The sequence below is a fragment of the Danio rerio genome, chromosome 7 (genome assembly GCF_052040795.2).
Source record: "Danio rerio strain M-AB ecotype USA chromosome 7, GRCz13ab, whole genome shotgun sequence".
Classification (NCBI taxonomy): domain Eukaryota; kingdom Metazoa; phylum Chordata; class Actinopteri; order Cypriniformes; family Danionidae; genus Danio; species Danio rerio.
Window position 1 is genome coordinate 5,592,231 of NC_141027.1, and position 25,424 is coordinate 5,617,654.

At 37.4% G+C, this 25,424-nt stretch overlaps 1 protein-coding gene across 2 annotated transcripts in view; it reads right to left on the bottom strand.

The window, feature by feature from the left end:
• Window positions 1-978: 978 nt before the first annotated feature.
• LOC565947 (novel protein containing immunoglobulin domains) overlaps window positions 979-25,424 on the bottom strand; it is a 32,923-nt gene continuing 8,477 nt past the window's right edge. Inside the window, exons 2-19 of one of the 2 annotated variants that reach the window (XM_087260227.1) lie at window positions 15,375-15,440; window positions 13,280-13,561; window positions 12,659-12,949; window positions 8,365-8,655; window positions 7,198-7,479; window positions 6,618-6,896; window positions 6,204-6,518; window positions 5,832-6,110; window positions 5,465-5,716; window positions 4,142-4,384; window positions 3,949-4,053; window positions 3,765-3,851; window positions 3,449-3,511; window positions 3,278-3,340; window positions 3,123-3,200; window positions 2,886-2,939; window positions 2,335-2,394; window positions 979-1,411 (exon numbers count right to left, since the gene is read on the bottom strand). In XM_087260227.1, the coding sequence (XP_087116353.1) occupies window positions 1,404-1,411; window positions 2,335-2,394; window positions 2,886-2,939; window positions 3,123-3,200; window positions 3,278-3,340; window positions 3,449-3,511; window positions 3,765-3,851; window positions 3,949-4,053; window positions 4,142-4,384; window positions 5,465-5,716; window positions 5,832-6,110; window positions 6,204-6,518; window positions 6,618-6,896; window positions 7,198-7,479; window positions 8,365-8,655; window positions 12,659-12,949; window positions 13,280-13,561; window positions 15,375-15,440 (3,098 nt within the window). In that variant the 3' untranslated portion in view covers window positions 979-1,403. Of the gene's footprint in view, window positions 1,412-2,334; window positions 2,395-2,885; window positions 2,940-3,122; window positions 3,201-3,277; window positions 3,341-3,448; window positions 3,512-3,764; window positions 3,864-3,948; window positions 4,054-4,141; window positions 4,385-5,464; window positions 5,717-5,831; window positions 6,111-6,203; window positions 6,519-6,617; window positions 6,897-7,197; window positions 7,480-8,364; window positions 8,656-12,658; window positions 12,950-13,279; window positions 13,562-15,374; window positions 15,441-25,424 lie in introns of both variants that reach the window. The other variant, XM_087260226.1, reaches the window with a different exon arrangement.

Below are 25,424 nucleotides of genomic sequence, written 5' to 3' on the forward strand. Positions count from 1 at the left end.
CCTGGGGGGCGCCAGAGCATGTACGGGGAGGCGCGGGAAAAATATTATATAATAACAATATAATTATTAACTTAAATTATTATATGTATTTTTTTTTATTATTTTTAAACGTTTTAATTAAACAAAGCTAAAAAAAATTATACGTCAAAAATAAGAAAACCTTTTTTACCCAGAAGGCCATAGCTGTGAATTCGCTTCTGTTTGGCAAGCCCGCCAATACAGGTATATGCCTGCTAATCATGCTGCTAATACAATGGATCGGTTTCTGAGACCCCCCGATTCAAAGCCTTCAAGTTCAGGGCTTAAACCCAAGAGACGACGATATGATGATCAGTATTTGAGTTTAGGATTTACGTGGACAGGACCAGCTGATGAACCACGACCTTTATGTGTGGTTTGTCAAGTTATTTTGGCTAATGACAGCATGAGACCCGCTAAACTTGATGATGAGGTAGCAGGAAACCCTCCAGAATTTTGTGTGTGTGTGTGTGTTTGTGTGCGTGCATGCGTGCGTGCGTGTGTGCGTGTTCGGGAGGAGGGGGGCGCCAATGGATAAGTTGTCAAAAGGGAGGCCCACTGTCTTAGACTTTGAAAAACCCTGAATTAAGCCAAATATAATTTTGAAAGGTTGTTTGCTTCTATGATTAAATCAAAAATGATTCCTATTATATTTTATGAATTTTTAGGTAATTAATTTAGATTTGTTTATCTTTTTTTACTATTTACTTTAAATTTAGTTTTTAATGAATTAATAATGTCATTAACAAACCACTGATAATACAATTATGCATTATATTATATTATTTTTAACATTTCTTCAAATGATGAAAGCTTGTTCACTGATTTTATAATATACTGAGTCAGGTGAAGCATTTAAAGAATTAATGCTCACCATCAGTTTATTCTCAGTGTATTTTACTTTTGATTTGCAGTAAAAGAGAATCAGAAAATACACAGAGAAACACCCGAGACATGACCTAATCTGCCCAAAACATGCTTTATTATGATCGTAAAAACAAAGATTAAAAGCATTTACTTTTTTTGCAACGTTAAAGAGGTCATTCAAACAATATCATAAATGTTTTATATTTATCAGAGAGAAATCTCTTACAGGAAAAAACAGCATATCAAAATATATTAATGTGTGAGAAACTACAAACATTTATTTATATACAGTATATCTCAACAAAATCCTCAAAGACACTATTTAGAACATTGTAATACTGGGAAGTGTTCGAGAAGCTGAGTTGAGTGCTGCCTGTAGAAAATGTATAAATGTTAGAGAGAAATGTATTTGCTAATCTGCGCCTCTGATTATTCAGTGTATTATTGTCATGAGCAGTTTCTGAAGCAAAGCGAGCACTGGTGTTCATCTCTTCTGGTGTCTGTTTTCATCACTGCACTCAGAGACCTTTAAATAGATCATGCAGAATAATACAGTTAATATCAATAACACTGATTATTTACAGTTTTATACTCAGGATTAACCACTGATCCTCACTAATAACTCTCTAAACAATCTCCATATTCTTCTTGACAACACAAACACTGCTGTCACCTCAACGGAAACCCCGCCCCTGCTTTCATTTGATTGGAGAATGTTTGTTGACTTATTTCAACTGCGAGCACTCGGCAAAAGCACGAGGCGCACAGGGCGCATAATCAGTGCGCAAAACACTCATGGCCTTTGGTCAATCATTCAGAAGAATCCACTCTCAGCGCAAAAAGCCTGTTCGCTGTGATCGGCCTCTTATACAGCCAAACAAAAATAATACTTTTAGTCATTTAATTGATACCATTAATCAGTTAAAAAACACCCTTTCTGTTAATGGTTAATCTGTTTTATGAGCATCCCTAGTATAGTTAATGATTTCTTTAAAACACAAACGGCAAGTTTTCAGTAGGGCCAGACGTAATTTGCGGACATGTTTGCTTTTTCTGGGCAGAATTGAGTTAAAAATCTGCAAATGTATGCTGAATTATTTTGGGAGTATCATAACTAAAACCTTAATACCTGTATATGAAATAAAAAGTGATACCTTTTTAACTTTTATTTAATGTTTACAATGCAAATCTAATTAGATGCACTTTGTGGTAAACTAAGCAAGTCTCATAATATAGCTACTAAAAGACAGAAAATATTACTGTACAAACTGTAATATAAATAAATCATATGGATATTTTCATATTAGTCAATAATATTACTGTAATTAATTTAAAAACTGAATAAATATAGATTTACAGACATTTACACAAGTTAATAAACACTCAATGATAGGCTAGAAATCTGGCCTAGTTATCATCAATAGCAGCAGTTCTGTGTGTTTCTCTCACCTCTGCCTGTGTTTTGCTTCACTTCAGAATATAACGTGTCTCCAGACTCGCTGCTCTGCCCTGATAGTGAACAACAGACAGAGAATGAATTAATAAAGAGCATCCAGACAGAATTCAGTGCTTCAGTTTTGTTTTTCCACATTTTATGATGTTCTTTATTCCAAAATAGATTGAATTATTTTTCTACAGATTTCACACACAACACCCCATCATAGTAATGTGAAAGACGTTTGTTTGACCTCTTTGCAAGTTTACTGAATCACATATTGTACAGGAGTATTCACAGCCTTTACCATGACTCTCAATATTGAGTTAACTGTAGCTGAGCTTCAAACTGCAATAAAAACCAAATATAAGATAGACTTTTTTCAGAAATAAGACATGCTGGTGATTCTTTTAGAAATGTATTTAAGTTTTTCCATTTTATATTTTGGTCTAATCAATATTGTTTTTATCTTTTATTGCAGTTTCTGTTGAAATGTTTCACTTAAAGTATTTTGACATGATCTGCAGTCAGCTAATGACAGCACATAAGAGCATCTGCTATTTACCGCTGCGTTTCTCCTTAGATTTCATTTTCATCAGAACATCAGCAAGTCCAAATCCTGAAATAGAAAAACAAGAGCTTGATTATTAATCATTAAATCACACACAGATGCTGTTTTGTAGAATAAAGTGTGATTTGTGTCTGTCAGTGCTGTTAGTGATTATAAAGTGTTTCTTAATATTAAATTAAATCATAACATCAGTAAACACAAATCATCAAGACTAGATGCAGTTGGTTTTACCTTTGCTCTTGGTTTTCTTTTCGTCCTTCATGTTGATCTCTGCATAAATCAAATCACTGGGTCCTGCAGAATTAATATCTGACACAGAAAATCAAGCAGGATATTCAGAACATGCTGGAATTATTATACTTCAGAAAAACTAAACAGGACATCACCTTTCTTCATGTTTTTTCTGACTTCTGAGTATGTCACATTAGTTGACTCTGATACAGTGTCCGCTGCAGAAATAACAATGAATTAATCAGTGGATAATGTGTATTTTTAATTCCTCATCAGTGTTATTGTTCAAGACTGATGACTCCATGTGTACAGAAGAGGATGTTCACCTTTATCCATGGGTTGCTTTTTCTTAACAACGACCTCTGAATATGTCACATCTGACACAGGCTCTAAAACAAACATGAATAAATGACATGTTGATAATAATTAATATAAATAAAGAAACTGGTCAAAAGAGTAAAGGTCACAGTTTAAACAATATTAAATCAAATTGACATATGCTGTGTGAACGAAAACAATAAAAAAAAAAAAAAAAAAAAAAAAAAAAAAAAAAAAATATATATATATATATATATATATATATATATATATATATATATATATATATATATATATATATATATTTTTGTTAATGAAGCTGACCTGACTGTAGAGGAAAGTTTTCCAGTTGAGATTCTCCAGATTGAGTTGGAACTGGTTTGTTGGTTTGTAGAATGTTGTGGTCCTGATCTACAGTAGAAACTAATCTCATTGTTAATGAATTTTCACTTGCATATATCTGATTACATGCATTCATATTATTGATCATGTCCTGAACTCCTCACACCTCTTTTCTTCTTGTGTCTCAGCAGCAGAACCAATAAGATGAGGAGCAGCAAGAAAACAGTCAATCCCACAGAAACACCAACGACAAGAGGAGATGAAGATGAAGCTGAAGAGAGAAGATGACAGACCTGTTCATAAAGCACATGCTGTATGATAATATTACAGAGGTAAATAATCTCTCGATATTCCCAGACCTCTGACTGAGATCCAGCTGTGCGGCGACTCTCCTCTCTTTGTTTTACAGTAGTAGAAACCCTCATCAGACTTTGAGACAGTAGGGATGCTCATCTCTCCTGTCTGATTCTGGATCAGTGATCCGTCTTTATAGAAAACAGCTGTGAGGATGGAGGAGTTTGTAGATCGATGTAAACAGTGTAGAGTCAGAGTTTCTCCCTCAATCACAGGATCAGCAGAACTCTCCAGAATCACATCACCACCTACACAACACAACACAACACAACACAACACAACACAACACACATCTGTTTATTCGTAATATACGGCTTAACTATTTATATCAGCAGTGTAGTGTAGTTTAGCGGTGCAATAAGACTATACACACACATCTGCATGTCACCTATTCAACAAAATGTAAAATAGACTTGATAGTATGTAATTAATCAATCAATCAATCAACTTTCAACATCAGCAGCAGCAACTTTCAAATATCAACATTGTTTGGCCAAATGTTTTTGGTGCACCTTTGACTGCTGACAAGCTTTGAGAGAAAAAGAAATGTTTATATGAGTCCTCTGACACCATCATTACCATCATTACTGTCTTTTTATTACTCCACATTCACAGTATGGTGGGTTGTTGCTGTACATTTTTTTATTTTGTATTAAGCGTTTGGTTTGAGCAGTGTCACAGTCACCAGTGATCTAGCCCACTGTCACACAACCAGCGATCGCTTTCCAGAGATCGCTGGTTCTCACACGAACTGTCAGGACTACACTTCCGCATTCCGCAAGTCTGTTCCTGCCCCTGAAAGGCCATCTCCAGTGCTGCCAGATCCTCCAATGCTGCCAGAGCTGCCAGCGCCGCGAGAGCCAACGCCGCAACCAGCGTCTCAGCCGGAGCCGTTTAATAAACCTGCATTTGGATCCGCACCTTCTTGCCAGCGTCCACTTCACATTACAGGCAGAATGATATTGTGCTCATTTAATTGGCTAGCAAGCTTGTCTTTTTAAAGAGGACAGTCAGGCTCTTGCTCTGGGCTTCATATTTGTATTATTTTTGTGTTTTGTCACATTCATATTGCAGTCTTTTGTGATGTGCTAAACTGAAAGGTTGAAATCGTGAGTATGAATCAGTTTAGATTAGTCACACAGCCCTACTATTAGCGTAAAATCTTATTATCTTTAGTTTCCAGTTTAGAAGCTGATCAAATACAGTCTTGCTTTAAGTGTGTTCATTTTTTAGGTTCATCAATCTGTACAGGAAACAGTGATATGACAATGTTGTGTGTAATTGAGGTGTAAATGTGTGAGGATGCTGAGCTTAGTAACAGGACTCACCATGTACAGTGATGTTCAGAGGATGGCGTTTCTCTCCAGATTCAGACTCACACCAGTAAACTCCAGTGTCAGATGTGCTGAGAGACTGGATTCCACATGTAGATCCTGTTTGTGCTGCACAATCTTGTGTGTTTGCGTGTGTGTATCTTCTCACTGTCCATCCAGCAGAGTCACAGCTCAGAGAGAGAGAGTCAGAGGAGAAGTGTTGACTTCTGCTGGGCCTGAGCACCAGACGCACTGAAGCAGAAACACCTGAGACAGAGAGCAAACGCAGACAAATATACTGCTGCTGTCACTGACATAAACCTACTGGCACATTCGAGATCAACAACAGCTCTGACAGCTGCTGAAAGCTGATTTCCCTCACCAGTGACCCACAGTGGCTGTGCGCTGCTGTTCTGTGAGGAATAGGCTGGTTCTCCTCTCTCTGCTCTGCACGTATAAACTCCTGTGTGCTGTAGAGCAGCAGGACTGAGAGTGTAAGAGCCTCCAGCTCCTCTGCTGCTGTCTGACAGATGATCAGCATCTCTGAACCAGCTGAACGTCCAGCCTGTAGAGGAGCCTGGAACCTCACAGATCAGAGTCACCGAGTGTCCTTCAGTGAGCCACGGCTGTGGAGACACTCGCACTGCAGCCTGAGCTTCATCTGAACCAAACATGAGGAGTTACAGAGCCATAGAGGAGCAGATACAGACTCTGATAATACTGAACACACACACACACACACACACACACTCACCTGAAGACACAGTCAGAGCAACAGGATCACTGCGCTGAGAGCTTTGAGTGTTCATCTGTCCTGTACAGCTGTATTTACCACGGTGAAAGACCTCAACACGGCTGATCTTCAACTCTTGTGCTGAGCTTCGGCTCACAGTGTTTTTATGTTGATTATACTGGTTATAATATTTGTTATAGTGGTCTGTTTGCTCTATTTGCCATCTGTATGTCCACTCAGTGTTTCCTCTCCACTTTATATCACATCTGAGAGTGACTGTTTCTCCTCTGAACACATGTTCATCAGGCCGCACCGTCACCACAGCTTTAGGACTCTCTGTACAAACATAGATTAATAGTTTTATTCTTGATGTAGAGTTGTAGAAGTGCTGTAGATATACAGATTTACTGAATCACACACTGTGTTTTCTCTCACCTGTAACACTGAGTGTCAGTTCATCACTGTATTGTGTGTAATAGACTGGTTTTCTTCTTCCAGCTCTACACCAGTACTGGCCTCCATCAGACACTGATTTAATCTTCATTACATATGTTTTAGCTTTTCTTGTCGTCTTTATCTCAGAGTCTTGTGTGTTTTTGTACCAGTAAAAGTCCCATCTGGTGGACAGATCAGTGTTACAGGTCAAAGTCACTGTGTTTCCAGTCAGTGCAGTTCCTGCAGTATCTGATCTGAGTTCAGGCTTTGGTTTTAAATCTGCAGAAGAACAGATTCAGATTCTCAAAATGTGGACGTCAGACACAGCAATATTCCAAGATGGCAGCGCCCTAGCTATAAAAGCTATAGTAAAGCATGCCTTTTTCTTAAAAATCAAGTTTGTTTAATAATTTTCATTAAAGTAAAAATCAATGTACAAAGTATTGTAAACTTGGCTGAGAGCTTCACTTTCCCCATTTATATGCAGTTCTGGATCTGAATATCGACTGAATGTGAATCACTTCAGATTTCTAATAAGAACAATCTGGTCTAGAATCTAGATGTGAATGTGAAGCCTCACCTGATACAGTCAGTTTAACAGCAGCACTGATGTCTGATCTCTGTGAGTCTGATCTCTCTCCTCTACAGCTGTATCGACCACTGACAGACACAGAATCAGCTCTGAAACTCAACTCTGCTGCTGATGTTGTTCTGTGTGGATTGTGAGTGTCTCCATCTTTAATCCAGCTGTATTTGATCCACTGAATGTTTCCTCCTGTCTGTATGTCACATGTGAGAGTGACTGTCTCTCCAGTGAACACTCGCTTAGCTGGACTCACCTTCACTACAGGCTTTGGTCTCTCTGCATTAATACACACAAAATATTGATGAAAACAGAAATGTGCTGCAAAATATCTAGTCTAGCGGAGTTTGCGATGATTAAAAAAATTCAGTTGTGTCAAAATAACGTAGCAACACGGTGGCGCAGTGGGTAGCACGTTCACCTCACAACAAGAAGGTTGCTGGTTCGATCCTCGGCTGGGTCAGTTGGTAGTGGGTAGTTGAAAGATGAATATTTTAGGCAGTACAATTTCATTTGTTTGTGTTGTGGAGCTGCTGTTCAGTGGATTATCCTTCAGTAGTGACATTCATATTAAATGAATTAGTTGTAATTTAATACAATTTAACTGCAATATGTGCAACATATTTAGTTATAGAGTGTGATAAAGCTTCTACATCTAATCCAGCATTGCTACAGCAAGTGTGTAAAAATAAACAGAATATGTTAAACTAATTACTGCACACTAATCCTGGAATTGGCAATGCAATGGCGCAGTGGGTAGCACGTTCGCCTCACAGCAAGAAGGTCGTTGGGTCGCTGGTTCGAGCCTCGGCTCAGTTGGCTTTTCTGTGTAGAGTTTGCATGTTCTCCCTTTATTCACGTGGGTTTCCTCCAGGTCCAAAGACATGCGGTACAGGTGAACTGGGTAAGCTAAATTGTCCGGTGTGTGTGTGTGTGGATGTTTCCCAGAGATGGGTTGTGGCTGGAAGGGCATCCGCTGCGTAAAGACTTGCTTGATAAGTTGGCGGTTCATTCTGCTGTGGCGACCCCAGATTAATAAAGGGACTAAGCCGACAAGAAAATGAATGAAAGAATAATCCTGGAAATAAAATGCTTGAGTTGTATTGAAGTGCAGTATTATGAAGTAAAACCACAGTTTTACAATGATAATAATATTGAACTCACCCGTCACTGAGAGAGAAACAGCAGAGCTTGATTGTGATGAGTTTGGTCTTCCAGATCTCTGTCCTTTACACCAGTACTGACCCTGATCAGACTCATCAGCTCCTCTGATAGTGAGAGTGTCTCTGTTTACACCAGCAGACCATTGTAACTTTACATAGAATGAGTATGTGCCTTTATACCACTCATATGTCCAGTCACTGTGATCAGACTCAATCACACACTTCAGATTGACTGTCTCTCCAGTGAATACAGCACTGTCTGGTGTCACAGTCACTGTAGGTGTGGGTAAAGCTGAGGAGAAAGACAAAAACATAAAGTGACTCAAACAGCTCTATGAGTGATGACAAATGTATTTAATAAATTCTTCACAATAGTGTAGTTTGTGTGTTATTTTATCTTATAATATGTTCTCTGTTGTTGTCGTTAGTTTAGTCCTGTCAGTGTTTTCTGGTTCTCAAACACCTCTGACTCTCCACAGAAAGCAGAATGAAGAAGGAGAGCTGAAGACCTCCAACTACAAGCTGATATGAGGAGCAGCTGAATCTGAATGAGCTTCAACAGACTGAAGACTTCAGCAACTCATTCAACAGCAGCGTCTGTAAGTCACTTCATTACTAAGGACGTACTCACACTATGCCATCCGTACCGTGCCCAGGCCCGTTTCCCGGATCGTTTGAGAAGTGTGAGTGCTCTGAATCAGGCTCAAGCACGGTTCACTTGGCCGGCTCTGGCCTGGTTGGAAGAGGTGGGCCTGAGCGCGGTTCACTGGGGCTTTGGCGCGGTACGCTTGTGTGTGAGTGCAAAACGCGCCAAAGCCCGAAACTGAAAGCAAGACGTGACTTTAGGGGGCTGTTTCATATTGATTTATTAATCAGTCTTACTGTTCAGTGAACGCGAACTGTCGTAGTTTATTAAAGACACAAACCCCTCACTGCACGACAAGGAAAACAAAACGCACAGAGATGAGATGTGTATCTCTAGAAAGCTTGATGTGTCTACTTTTAAATGCTGCTATGCATGTTGAAAACAAACATTGCTTGATAAAGTAATCAGTATGAAACCAACGCAAGTTTGGAAAAAGTCAGGAAAGTGGGTGTGTCTAGCTCTGTTTGGGGGGAGTGTCGGGGGAGGTAAAATGGGCAGGGTTTGAATAAAAATGGGAGTTGCCATTTGGGCACGTGCTGCTGACAGAGGAAAAACAGACACACACGCAGGGGAGAGAGAGACAGTGTTTATTGATGGTGAAATGTTTGATACTGCACGTCGTAAAAGAGAAAAAAGCCTCTGCATTTCTCTGTAACTCAGATACACTCAGTTGGTCAGAAAGCCGTGTGTGTGTAGACAATCCTGTCACAAAATGCTGCGAAAATTCAACACGACGGTCGGCAAAAGTTTGCTTACAGTGTTCACGTGTTTACACACAGAGAGCAGCATTTACAGCGGATCTTTCTAGATTGTAGTGATATTAACGTACTGTAAACTAAGTAACTTAGAAATCATTTTGACTAAGGTCTGTCTTTAAACACTGAAAGAGTACAGCTGACCATACCAACTATAACTTTGCCATCTGAATGAACAAAGAAAGGGCACTGATTGCACACACTTACCGAATCTGTAGTGAGAATAATCAACACGTACTGGAGATGCGTCTTTTTTAAAGGAGACGAGCAGCAAATCCGGATCTCACCATAGATGAGAAATGCTCTCGAGTAAAAAATGTTCCAAACAAACGCATTTCAGCCGCGCGCCGCATGCTCTGATCCACACGATTCCAGCAACACTCTCATAGAGAGAAAATGAAACAAAACCTTCACATTATGAAAGCAACACTGGCGACCCGTATCTCCAAACAATTTTTATTCTTTTCCCGCTCTTTTTGGCAACACAACGTGTAGCGTGAAGTTGCAGCACATACATAATGGAGCGCGCTGATTGGTTTGAACCAAGCCTTACTCATCAATGAATGCAACACACTCAGAGACGTAATACAGGACACTCAGGTACAGACGCCCAGTCTACATGCTGGAACACACGTTAAGATCTCATGGCCGTGACGCAGCTTCAAAAATTTGTTTTATACAGGAAGTACGAATTTGCTCAAAATAATGCAAAAACAACCAATTTTCACTTTTTAGTGAGATATATGTGTCCTAATAGTGTTTTTAGCAGTGTGGGACACATATACCACTGTCAACAGCTCAGAACATGTGTTTTGGTGTTTCGTGACCCTTTAAGCTAAAAGAGGACCTTACATGTCTGAGTTTCTGGTGTAGGATATTATACAAACCTTTATGCAGAGTACCCGCGGGATCTTAAAAGCATTGAAAAAGTCTTAAATTTGATAATCTCAAATTAGGGCCTTAATAGCCTTGAATTTGGTATGCAAAGTCTTGTATTTCGTTACAAAGGTCTTATTTTATTTACTTATTTTTGCCTTTCCTAGGATTAAAGTTCATACAAAAGTACATAAAGTTCAAATCGCTCCCGAGCGAGCAAGTGCGCACGCGTGTATGTATGTGTGTGTGTGTGTGTGTGTTTATATGTGTGAATGAGAGAGAGCGTAATGCTGTGTTTTACTTGCTTGGTGCGTTGTGTCTATGTGTGTGTGTGTGTGTGTGTTTATTAAGGGTGTCAAGATCCTCCAAATCCTCGATTCAATTACATTTTCGATTCTAAAGTCATGGTTCGATTCGATTTTCGATTATGAATAATTAATTAATTATAACAAATTAATTATTTGTAGCCTACCGTTTAAACTACCTGACCTGCATGGTCTTTGTTTTACCCATAAACAAATCATACAGTAAATGAATAAAGGCAAGTTACACACATAATACCACCTGTCAATCACTTTTTCTGCGGGACTCGTGAATAGGCAGTGATCTGTGTCGTTACAATGACGTCGGTAAAAAAGGTGCACAACCAACAGAAACCAGCCAACAGTATCTGAGGTGTTCGCTAAAATCACCAAGTACAAGTGAGTGAAAGATTGAAGCAGTCTACTGCAGGGGTGTAGATATCCACCAACTACTGAAATGTCCCCACCAATAATTTAATTGCCTTAGTGTTTATACAGACAGCTTGTTACAGGTGTGTGTGTGTGTCAAGGGTATTATGGTTAACGAAAACTAACGAGAAAACAAAAACTAAAATGTAAAATAATTGTCGTTAACTAAAATAAAAATAAAGAGTTTTTTTTTAAACTTGAGCTAACTGAAACTATTGTGTAGATACAAAACTAACTGAAACTAACTAAAATTATTGCAAAAACCTCCTTCGTTTTCGTATTTGTTAATGTACAGATGTTACTACTTCAATGTGTTCCTTGTGCCGCCATTCATACCGCGGCGACGGCGGTACTTGATGCGCCAGCAGCATTTGACCTCTGGGTGGCACTTTAACCACAGATATTCAGCTTTGCCTTTTCACAATGCTAAACAGACTGTTCTGTAGGCGTAGCTTACTGTATGTGATGTGATGTGTTCAATTAAAATATAATTTTAATTTAGTTTTTCTGGTAATAGACATGCTCTTACATTATACTATGCTGTAGAAAAGATACATGGTGAGAAGTCAAAAAGCAAATATAAGAATTAAGTTATTAGCCTTCAGTGCCCGATTAAATTGCGTTGGGGTGAAAATAATGTTTTGATTTCTTTGACTATCATGGCAATGTTATAATCTCAAATCTTAAACGTGCGCATATGAAAAACAGCAAAATAATATAGATTATCCTGCCGGTAGAGCACATCACCTCACAGTTGTGAACTTGCGATCACCTCAACTTACATTTAAATTTTTTTTACCAGGTTTATTGTAAACTTTTTAAGTGCAAAGAGGATTCGTTTTGGAAAATAGAATTTAAGAAATGAAAGACAACTAAAATGAAAGCACAAACATTCAGTACAAATATTTAGTCTTAAATAAATAAATAAAGCAGTCTTTTAGTCTAAATATAGAGAGATGTAGTGTTGGCTATTTTGATAGAACTAAGACTAGACATGTTCATTTATATTTTTTAATTTACGTTTTTATTTACATTTTCGTTGTTGATTATATTTTACGATCTCATTTTATGTTTCAATTATAATACATAATCTTACTGTAAACCGTTTAAAAGTAAATATAATTTGCGCTGCATGTGCGAATTTCATTTGCAGGATCCCGGGGGTACCCTGTTGATTTTTTTTTTTTTTTTTTTCATAATCATTTTGTGGCCAAACTCAAAATTTTGATTAATTGTACAGCCCTAAATGGTAGACAGAGATTTGAAGACAAATAATATTCAACTCACCCTTTACTGAGAGAGAAACAACAGGGCTTGGATATGTGTAGACGGATCTTCCATATATGAGTCCTCTACACCTGTACTGACCCTGATCAGACTCAGCAGCTCCTCTGATAGTCAGAGTGTCTCTGTTTACAGTGTAATGACCATCAGACTGTAACTTTACACTGTTTCTGTCTGTATACCACACATATGTCCAGTCACTGTGATCAGACTTAATCACACACTTCAGATTGACTGTCTCTCCAGTGAATACAGCACTGTCTGGTGTCACAGTCACTGTAGATCTGGGTAAAGCTGAGGAGAAAGACAGAAACATGAAGTGACTCAAACAGCTCTGTTGTTTGATGAGAATATTTTGTCGTCTGTGGAAAATGTTAAAAACTCAAAAGCAAATATTTGTGAAGATGTTCTCTAAAACCAAGATCAAGACCACTGATCTCTGCACAGTTTCTGTCCAGTAAATCAGTGTTTCCCAAACTGGCGTTTGTGAGGGAACTGCAGGAGGTTGAGTTCATGAAAAATGAAAGATTGATTGAATTGGAATTCACCCCCCCACCCCCCTTTTTCTGCTAACAAATACTGATGTGAAATGATGATTGTAGAGATGTGAATGTGAAGCCTCACCTGATACAGTCAGTGTAACAGCAGCACTGATGTCTGATCTCTGTGAGTCTGATCTCTCTCCTCTACAGCTGTATTGACCACTGTAATATACAGAATCAGCTCTGAATCTCAACTCTGCTGCTGATGTTGTTCTGTGTGGATTGTGAGTGTCTCCATCTTTAATCCAGCTGTATTTGATCCACTGAATGTTTCCTCCTGTCTGTATGTCACATGTGAGAGTGACTCTCTCTCCAGTGAACACATGATGATCTGGACTCACCTTCACTACAGGCTTTGATTTTGCTGCATTAATACACACATGAAGAAATATTGATGAAAGAACAGCGTCATGATCACTGTTATGAACTCAAAACCAGTTTATGAGATAAAACACTTCAGTATTTTCAGGTTTTCATCAGCTTGTAGCTTGTGTTGTCTACAGCAGGGGTTTTCAAAGTCTAAGACAGTGGGCCTCCCTTTTGACACAACTTATCCATTGGCGCCCCCCTCCTCCCAAACACGCACACACACACACACACACACACACACACACACACACACACACACACACACACACACACAGATATATATATATATATATATATATATATATATAAAGACACAGACAGATGTCAGACTGTTAACTCACTTTTATCATCATTTGCATGAAAGTGCAATTATTTACAGAGTAACAAGTATTTTAATATAACGTTTTTAAAACTAGGATGATGGTTAATATGAATAGAACAGATCGAAGAACTGTTCATCCCAGTCAAAACAGTCGAAGTTTAGCGGGTCTCATGCTGTCATTAGCCAAAATATCTTGACAAACCACACTTAAAGGTTGTGGTTCATCAGCTGGTCCTGTCCACGTAAATCCTAAACTCAAATACTGATCATCATATCGTTGTCTTTTGAATCGGGGGGTTTCAGAAACCGATCCATTGCAGGCACGTGCACACATAGGGAAATGATCAAAAGTGCCCCCGCGACACGGCACACCCTCGGTCCCGCCCTTCAGTAGGCGCGCGACAACACCGCTCTTGAGCGTGGGCGCGACAGACTTTCCAAACAGAAGCGAATTCACAGCAATGGCCTTCTGGGTAAAAAAGGTTTTCTTATTTTTGACGTATTATTTTTTTTAGCTTTGTTTAATTAAAACGTTTAAATATAATAAAAAATAGATATAATAATTAAACTTAATAATTATATTTTTATTATATATTTTTCCCGCGCCTCCCCTGACATGCTCTGGCGCCCCCCAGGGGAGGCGCGCCTCACACTTTGAAAACCCCTGGTCTACAACAAATAAAATGTTTACTGATCAAGATTAAATCAGTGTTTACATTCATGCCTGGGCTACACGGTCTTTAACTCACATCACTCCACTGTCTTGTACAATATTTACATGATTTGGGAATATCATTACCTATCTAAATAATTATTAAAAAGATCTTAATTTGTAAGAGAACACTATTCAACTCACTCATAACAGATATAATACAGCTTTATCAGTGTTTATTTATCACACAGCTTATTGACCTTATTCTAAAATGCGGAAGTGCGCCTGTTTTCGCGATTGTCGTAGAACTTCCGATTCAGTCGCTTATGGGAGAAATGACTAGGAATAATAAATGGCAGAAAACGGTCAAACTACTTGCTCTACAAACAAATGTTTACATGACTATACAGACCAAGTAGAATAATATAATAAGAAAATATTAAATTGCAACATCAAGCAGCGTAACGAGCAGTTTTTAACGTCAAAAAATCAATAGAAGTGAATGAGACCGGAAGTCTCAAGCCAAAAAGATTCAAATGGCAGCGCTCGCTCGTCGGCGGAGAATAAGGTGAATACAGTTCAGTTTTATAACTCAAACCTGTTTTTATTTTCCTTATTGCCCAGTTGTATTATTATTTAGAGTTGTCAAACAAAGAGTTAAAAAAAGAAAACACACAAACGGCTCTTACAGCTGATTTAAAGATGACAAAAAATATGAACAAAACATAATACAGAGACAGATGTGATATCTTGATATATCCATGTATAAACTAAAATACACAAACTACAACATCATTCACACTTGTTCATATTTACTGCAGTATTTGACAGTACCTCCAGTGTATTCGTAATTATAATGTCCATATTGAGTGAGTCCAGAATGAAGGATGGAGATCAGCACTAAAAGCAGAAACACAGATATGATGTATTTATATTCGGTAAACACAAAGCAGATCAATAAATACATCAAGAGTTAAACCTAGAAGTGTTTTCTTTGTTTCAGCAATAAAACATTGGAAGATAATCAAAGCTTTGTCATGAAACTCTCTTGGGTGCACAGACTGTTAAATATTAAGTCCTAACGGGTCTGCTTCAGCTACATGGTGCAGGTGATTGGTTGCTGTTGCCTCAGCAGCCTATGAGCTCGCTCCTCAACATTTAAATGCCTCAATGTTGTTTGTGTCCGTGGTTTGCAGCGCATTTAAAACATCCTCTAATGAAGTCATCCAGTGATCCTCTAATGTAAGTGAAGATTCTTTCACTTTTATCTTTCATGTATTTAAACATCAGCAATGTTTCTAATTGTGTTCAGAGGCAACAATTAAGTTTAACTTCAGGCTTCAGTGGTCATGTGTGAATGTAAAACTTGTCTTTTTAAACATTTGACTCATTCAGCTGTTTCATGGTGTTGTTTCCAGCTGTGCTGAGGTGTGTTTGGCTGTATTCTGCATCGGTGACCATTAACACATCACACATCAAATACATGCTGTTGTACAACACTTTCTATTTGTGTGTTTGTGAGAGTGACACAAGTGTGGTCTCGGATCCTGTCTTTATATTGTGGAAAGTAACAGACTTCCTCATCTGTTGTGCAGTTAGGAGAGAGAGTGTTTGAGGCTGTGGAGGATTTGCTTCTGTTTGTTCATCTGTTCTAGCACTGCAGAGGAGGTAAAGCGTTGTGTGTCTGTGAAGTGATTCTGGATTTATTATCCCTGCCTCTAAACACATTTAATGAGATACAATAAACATTTAATCTGATTGTTGCATTGTTTGTTTCTTTTAATTCTTTTCTTTTGGACCTGTTTATATGGTGGCCTTTCACTTCAGGGACGTCAACAAGCGTCTCCTTTACATGTTCATTTCATTCATTCATTTTCTTGTCGGCTAAAGCCTAGTTCACACTACAGGATTTTAAACATCAGCAGATCGCTGTGCCGTTCACACTACATGACTTGACTTTGTGTCTTTTAATCTCTGTGGTGTTCACACTACGCAACACTCCGTGAACGATCCACAAGAGGGGGGTCACACACTACATGATCTGACAACAACTCATTTCCCATCAGCTCATTCAAGCTACCAAACCACAGCCAATGAAAATTTGAGGGAGGAGTCGTCAGAAAAAAGCTGAACACTATTGGCTGCTTGTGTGCTGATGACATCACTGACAGAGTTTCAAGCTTTGGAGGAAGCATTTAAAAACATCGTCAAATCAGCTGATTTATGAGCGGATTAATCACTCATCTGCAAGGTTTGAGTGGATAGATACACAGAGATTTTTTAATTTTTGTAATTGTATAACTCTTTGAAATAAAACTAACATATTTATAACACCCTGCCGTTTTCTAACTATCAGTGTATTTCTTTCTGACATTGTTATTTTTTTTTATTACAAAACAGTAAAGAACTGAGCATTTCTGCCTTAAATTACCATATTGGTCAAAATGACTGCATGCATGTCTGATACTTTTCACTGTGACTTTAAATACGTGTGCATTTTCTTGCCTGGCAACTTCCTGCTAACATAAACAAAACTTTCTGATGGCAAAAACATCAATTTACTTCAGATATCTTTCAAAACAGCATATTCTGTGCTGTGAAATAGCTCCTGTTTGAAAGTGAAAATAAAAGCCAAGACCTTTAAGTGTTTTAGTATCTTAACTACATATTTATAGGCTGTATTACCAAAAAAAGATTATATTTTTAGGGTAATGGTGTCATTAAATATGATGCCAGACATTCAAAGCTTAATTTTAATATCTCAATAATAGCTTTGAATGTAAATATGTTGTGACAGTATGGCGTTTTATATGAGAACGGTCAGAATGAGCAGTATGGTAATTCTAATAGTTACAGAATTCTAGTTACACTGTTAATATATCCTACTCTCATGTCTGTGCTAACGCAGAATGAAGCGAGTGCACTGATGCCCATTCTGACCAATCACAGATGTTTCTGCTGAGCTCCTGAACACACAGCCATTCAGCTCATGCTGATATGCTCTCTCATTGGCTGCAGCTCGTCACTACATCTGACCACACGTAGGGTTGAGTCGGCCGACTGCTCTGGAATATTTAGCATGCTGAATGATGGATTTCCGTCTGCGAGGTGTCGGCGACGCGTCAGCGAACCTCGTTGATGCGTTGCTCAGTAATTCACACATAAAGAGCGGCGAGCGCCGAGCACCCACAGATTTCTTCCCGATCACAGCCCGATCTGTCGGCGAGCTCGTTAACTTCCAAATCGAGCTCAAATCAGGTTTAAAATCCTCTAGTGTGAACTAGGTATTAGTCCCTTTATTGTTCCGGGGTCGCCACAGCGGAATGAACTGCCAACTTATCTAGCAAGTTTTTACGCAGCGGATGCCCTTCCAGCCGCAACCCATCTCTGGGAAACATCCACACACACACACACACACACACACACACACACACACACACACACACACACACACACACACACACTCTACGAACAATTTAGCGTACCCAGTTCTCCTGTACCGCATGTCTTTGGACTGTGGGGGAAACCGGAGCTCCCGGAGGAAACCTATGCGAAGGCAGGGAGAACATGCAAACTCCACACAGAAACACCAACTAAGCCGAGGTTCGAACCAGCGACCCAGCTGTGCTGCTGTGTGGCGACAGCACTACCTACTGCACCACTGCCTCGCCTTCTTTACATGTTGTTTATGTTTGTAGTTTATATGTAAAATGAGGCCTGAGATTAGTTTGCAGCAGGGGCGGACTGGGACTAAAAATCAGCTCTGGCACTATAGCCGCACCAGCCCACATTACCACACCGACACAGCCCCATCCACGGACATGCACATTCACTACTTATATTGGTGTACAGATGGTGAAATAATATAAGCAGAACCATATATGTAATAGATATTTAAACATTTAATGTGTGTGACTGGAACAAAAACAACCCGTTTATAACAAATTTATCCATATAGTCATTTTATTCATTCATTTTCTTTTTGGCTTGATCCCTTTATTAATCAGGGGTCGCCACAGTGGAATAACCGCCAACTTATACAACATATGCTTTATGCAGCGGATGGCCTCCAAGATGCAACCCATCACTGGGAAACCACTACACACACACATTCACAAACATGCACTATGGACAATTAGGCCTACCCAATTCACCTATAGCACATGTGTTTGGACATGTGAGGGAAACCGGGAGGAAACCCACACGAACATGCAAACTCCACACAGAAACACCAACTTTCAAGACTATTACAGTTAATTTTCTGCATTTAGCAACGTCTGATTTTAGAGCAATTTTTTGCTTTCTCTAAATTTTTTTTTTTCTGGCATTTTCCAGAATTGCCAGATAGCCAGTCAGCCTCTGGTTTGCAGTGATCATGATGCATACTGTTTTATTTTTCAGTATGTTGTTTGATCTGTAATGTTAATTATTTATATCATGTATGAATTGACTATTATTAGCTGTAATTCTCTAAATGAGAATGGTTGGTTTGTTGGTTCTGTTGTTTTCTCCGGAGAGCCCTTTTGACATCGTTCTTTAAACAGAACTGTTCCATTCCGTGCCAAACCGGGCCAGACAGCACGGATACGGTTTCATTTTCCACTGTCGTGCTGCGACAAAGCTCTTTAAAACATTACACAAAACGCATCAGTAGTTGCCTTGGTAACACAATGTAAACGGCTCCCTTTGTTCAATTAAAGTTAAATAAGAGCCGAAACTATTTATTTATTTTTTTTCATAAAAGCAAAAGCAACCATGTGACTAAACACTGTTATGCCGCTCTATCAAATAGGGGTGCTAAATGTGCACCCTTATTTATTTATATGTTGCGCAGCTCTGGCTAAATTTTATTTGGAGGGAAAATTACCAAAATGTAACGTGATGATTGAAAATAATTGGAGGGGAAATAAATAATATTTAAAATCTCTGAACATAACTGAAAAAAAAACAATGATAAGACAACAATAATAGTGCATTTGCATTATAGTGGCAAAAATATCATTTTGGACAGGCCTTGTCAAAGGTGAGCGGGCACTTTCACTAATAAAAACACAGCACATAAATTATTTCATTTTTAACAATTAATTAAATTACACTGCGTATTTAGGCTATATCAAAAGTTGATAATGATATAAAATATACTACATTTTGATGGTAAAATAAAACCAATTAAGCGATGGCTGTTATTTGTTTTACTATTCAAACATTAAATAACGAATGCAGCAAGTGAAAAAAACGAATATGAAACAACACATATAGCAGGATTTAAAGCATATAAAGCACTAAAATGCTGCTTTATTATCTTTTTATTTTGATCATTTTATTTTTATTTTTATAATTATTTTTGTGTTCATTATTAACTAACAAGCTGTAGGCGAAATATTGCTAGACGTTTTAGAAAATATTTGCGTAGCTATATTAAAGATCACCACAAAAAAAAAAAAAAAACACAGAAACATGTTACATGCCTCATAAATGTCATATAACTTATGTATAACTGAATCATATAATTGCCTATAGCTGAAATGATGAAAATTGCTCATTTTATTTTTATAAAACATTTGTCAAAACGTATTGATATTTTTTGAGTAAAAGCAATACTGACATTTAAGAATCCATATTTATTTAATTCATTCATTCTTTTGACTTGTTTATTCGTGCATATGCTATAATATAAATTATACAACAGTACCTTGGACAGTTACAGTGCCGCTCCGTAAAGCTTTCAAGCAAAGTCTTTTGAACGGCCGACATTACAACACGAACACGCCGTCCTTCAGGTGGCCTCGCCGGTATTAACAAGCTGTCCTGGCTTTGAATTAAAAAGTGCAATTATTTCCTCGTTGTTAAAAGAGTCTGCAAGTTCGTGTTCCATGGATATAGTGATGTTGTTGTGGAATTTGGACATCGACGATGCAAAGTTATTCGCTTTATTCGATGCGCAGCAGGAAAAAAGTCAGCAGCGCAGGTCGCTGGCATGTCTCTCCCGGATCAGAGCGAGTTTTGTGCTGTGAAATACAGCGCTGCGTGCAATAAACTCACATTCAGGCAGGCGAAGTAGGTCTGTATTCAAGTCAATAAAATAATAACTTTAATGAATAAAATATCTTCGTAAGAATGTGATGAGTTATTCACTTCTCTGCCAGAGACTGCTCTATGGTTTTAAAACCCTTTTCAAACTGTATCGTTTAGACCTGGATCATTATTTTATATTAAATGCACTGTAGTTTATTGAGGATGTCTGATGACTAGCGCGCTTCTGCTGAGCCAGCTGTGGTAGCTTAGCAACCGAGTCACGACGTTAACACACAGAATCTGTCAGCACAGTTGTCTAACCGTGCCGAGAATTCCGGGCCAAGAACGGTTTGTAATCGTGCCGCGCCGTTCCAGGCTCAGTGGAGAAACAACCGTAACCGTACCTAAGTGTTCTTAGAACGGTTTGGCACGATAGTGGAAAAGCAGCTATAGTGTGTGGAATTATACAAGAGAATGGCAAAGATTTAATCAAAGTGTTCATTCAGCTCAGGTGGTTGTTTTTTTCTGTCAGCAGTGTGTGTTATTCTCTGACAGCATGTCTGTAAATGTACTGACAATAGCACATCTCAGTACTCACTCTGCACTAATCAAAGCTACAGCAGCGAAGCAGATCTGTGCCACCAAGACCAAACCCTTCAACATTGATGCTAAATCTCACTCACTAAAACACATGCAGATTAACTACTCCTCTTTATCTTCATCACTTCATCTCCTGCTTCTGCTTTTGACTTTGATTAATTAAAATAGATTAATTTGGAATTAAAACACTTCAGTGTGAGATGTGCATCTTTCTGCTGAAGCTTTATTTTAGAAATATTTCTGACAGTGGAACGGAACAAAAAGACCTTTTGAGGAAATATTTTACACATTGTTTAAACTATTTAAACATTTAATATTTAGTTTTTTCTTATTTATATTTTTAATTTTGAATAAAATCATTATTTAAGATGCTAATAAAAGAGGGATGATCTTGCGTTTATGACCCTACAGTACTCCACTATTAAAATCAACACCTACAGAACAATTTTGACTCCACATTATAATTCATAAGGTCTCTCTTATGGAATTCTTCATTCTGTAGTAAAAGCTTGTGGACTGAATGTCTATCATCCTCATATGTCTTTAATATAATAATTATACCATGTAGCAAGCAGACATTATTATACCAGATATCATGTCATACACTCCCAGATCTCTTACTTTTCCTGCTTTAAACAGTCTGTGTCTCATAAAGCACAGTATAAAACACACTATTTCATAATAAAATAAATATATAAAAATTTACGTTTTCCAGTCATCCCTTGAACCGAATGAATCACCTTTGTTGACCGGACCGTATGTTTCACGCTCTTTGCTTGAATGAACCAAACCCAGTTGAGTTAAAGTGAAGCAGAAGAGAATCGACTCTGAGTGACCTCAGTGATTTTGTGCCGCTGCATTTAAGTTGTTGTTTTTAAAATAAACGTATAGAAATTGTAGTAAAGTAGCAATACCCGTTTATTTTGACCTTATGAAGACCGTTGTTTAGTCCCCATGAGGAAAACGACTTATCAATAACACATATAATGTGTGCGCACATACACACTGTGTGTGTTGAAGGAAGTCTGAGATCATTAGTGTTGTTGACGTACTTGTTGCCTGCATTGCTCAAATAAACCAGGTGTGAAGAAAATTAAAAACTGGCTCTTAATAAAAAACAAACAAACATTATATTTATTTTCTTTGCTGTTCATTAAATACATTTAGGAAAGACTATGCTAGCATCGTTTCCGACTAGAATATTTAATAAAACAGAAAATAACAACAATAAATATGTTCAAATTAAAGTCTTTTAACAGATATCAAGTGTTCATATGTTAGTGTGATGAAGAACAGCTCCGGTTTGGACATTAATAAAGTAACAGGAGTAGTGTGTAGTTATATGATGTTTTGTGAGGATGTGATTACACTTGTAGGAGACTTCCATATAGTCTATCATGCTCTACAACATCACTCAAGCTTCTTGTGGTAAAATTGAACAGGGTCTTGAAAGAGGGAGATGGTTGAGTATTATAAGCTTAAAACAAAAGCTAAGTGTGAAATCAAAAGAGCTAAAGCTGTGAATTAAAGAGAAAGACTGGACATGCCTGAGATGGGATGCATTTAATAACAAGTCAGGATAGTAGGAACATAAATAGACTTTTTATATATATATTTTATATATTTTAAATTTATTCACAAAATCAAGTCAAGTTAAGCTTTATTGTCATTCCCCTACATGTGTGGACATACTCTATAATGAAATGTGGTGTCTCACAGGATGTTTTGTTTGAAAAAAAAATGTAGAACAAGCAGAGAGTATGATTGTGCTGTAAGGAACAGCCTTCTGTAGTTAAAGGGCCATGAAACCCCCTCGTTTCAGCAGGGTGTTTTCACACCTCTACTTTGGAAAAAGTCAGAAAAGTGGGCGTGTCCAGCTCTGTTTAGGGGGGAGTGTCGGAGGAACTAAAGTGGGAGGGTGTGGGAGTGTCTATTTGGGCACGCGCAAGTTTCATGGACATCTGTACACCTACATGGACATCTGTAGTCGAATTATTTGCCAAATTATTAAATGTTATTACACTGTTAGACGTAATAAGACTCACTCTGGCACAGACGCCCAGTCTGCACGCTGGAATACACGCTATTATGTCATGACCGTGACGCAGCTTCAAAAATTCGTTTCAAACAGGAAGTATGAATTTGCTTAAAATAACACAAAAACAACCAATTGACACTTTTTAGTGAAATATAGGTGTCCTAATAGTGTTTTTAGCAGTGTGAGACACATATACGACTGTCAACAGCTCAAAACATGTGTTTTGGTGTTTCGTGACCCTTTAAACCACAGGCTACTGCTTTAGTTACTGCTTTACTGTTTTCTGTTGTCTCATAGTTTCATATACAAAGTAACCAATTCATATTAGAATACAGCTTTAATATATAAGATATCGCTCTAATATTTAAAGATATATTTTTTTTTTTTGTAGCCGACATGAACACTTTGCACTTTCTGCTGGGATTGGTGATATGGAATCTGAGTGAAGTCAGCACACCTAATCACTGATTTATCATTTGTTTTCTGCTTGATTGTTTTACTTACACATTTCAAGACAACGTTGTTCTCCTATTATGACCAGACAGCTAGACCTGTATGGAGCTAATAATATGCCAAAACATTCTGAATTTGAATTGTGTTAATTTGAATTATTGACTATTGTGATGTAACTAATCTGAATTTTTATATGCTTTTTAAAAATTATAAATTTGAATTTGAGTTTCATAACTTGAATATTGTACATCTGAAATTTTAATAAAATTGACTTTTTCAAGGCAGATTTTTATAGACGTATTTTCAAACTTTTTTGTGTTCTGAATTCAAAGACTGCAAATATTGGGTTTCTTGTTTCAAGTTTCAAGGTGAAGAAATTCAGAACATCAAATTCAGCCTTCTAAAATTTAAAACCAGAGATTGAGATTGTATAATTCAGATTCAGCACAAAGTTGGTCAGGGGTGATCAACAGGGAAGGGTAGACGATCACCGAGAAGTCAAACTAAGCATTTTGGCCAATCACAGGGCTCTTACACCTTCACCAAAATCTTCACCAAACTTCATCAAATTATACAAGGTACTACTTGTTACAGTATTCTACAGTACATCATAGCATATATAATATAGTATTTTAATGAACTTTTAATGAAATGTTTGCTCTGAGCCCATTATCAGCACTAAAATGCTTCTTTTTTTAATATCATCTATTCACATCTCAAATGTGATATTTACCCTACATTTATATTTATTTGAATAATTAGATTTTTCCATATATTTAAAAATATTACAGCATTTTTAGCTAAAATACATTGAAACCAAAATGTCCAATAGGTGGCGCCAAATCTCTCTCTGTCACTGAATTGTTCATGCAGTCGTTTGAATCGGTTAATTTATAAATGAATTAAGTGACTCACTATGAATGACTCGCTCAGAGATTTCTTGTTAACCTTTGTTAACCTTTTTCAAATGATAACAAAATAAGAGGTGTTAAAAGTCTATATTGTTGTGAATATTCAGGGAAAGCCACTTGGTGAGTTTTCAACATAATGTTTGTTTTATGTGACTTGAAACTGAAAGCAGCCTTCCCTGTACTTAAAGCTACATTTACATTAGGCTATACACATACCTGTCAACATTGAGATGTAGAAATAAGGGATACGCCCACCATAATAAGAGATTCCCCCACCCCTTAAAAAATCCCCAAATTACTAAATATGTTCATTTGGAGCTGTTTCATTGTAAATAATTTGTTAAATGGTCAGTAATATTTTTTATTATTATTAATTACAAAAGAAAAAATAAATAGTATACACTAGCAGCAAATAAATTAGCATCTTAAAATAAATTAGCATCTTAAAATAAATTAGCATATTAAATATTAGCATATTAAAAGTAATGAAATAATAAATAGCATATTAAAATTAATTCAAACTTATTAAAATGAATAGCTAGTACAATGAAATAGAATCAAGTTATCAAATCTCATTAGCCGTTTCTCCACAGTATAACTTACACATTCTGATTAAAGAGCAATGAATGAATATCTCATTTATCTCATTAATATTACCTAACTCTTTATGCTCATTTAGGACAAATTTTTTTGTGTTTGAAAAAACCCCACCAAGATGGACATGTTTAGATCGATGTTGTTGTTGTAGGTGTTATTATTATTAATTATGTATATATCTGTTAATACACGCACCCTAAACCCAGACTTTTACTCCACTTTAAATCGCGTGTACAGAATCTGTTTGGAAAACAGCCTCTATTTATCACT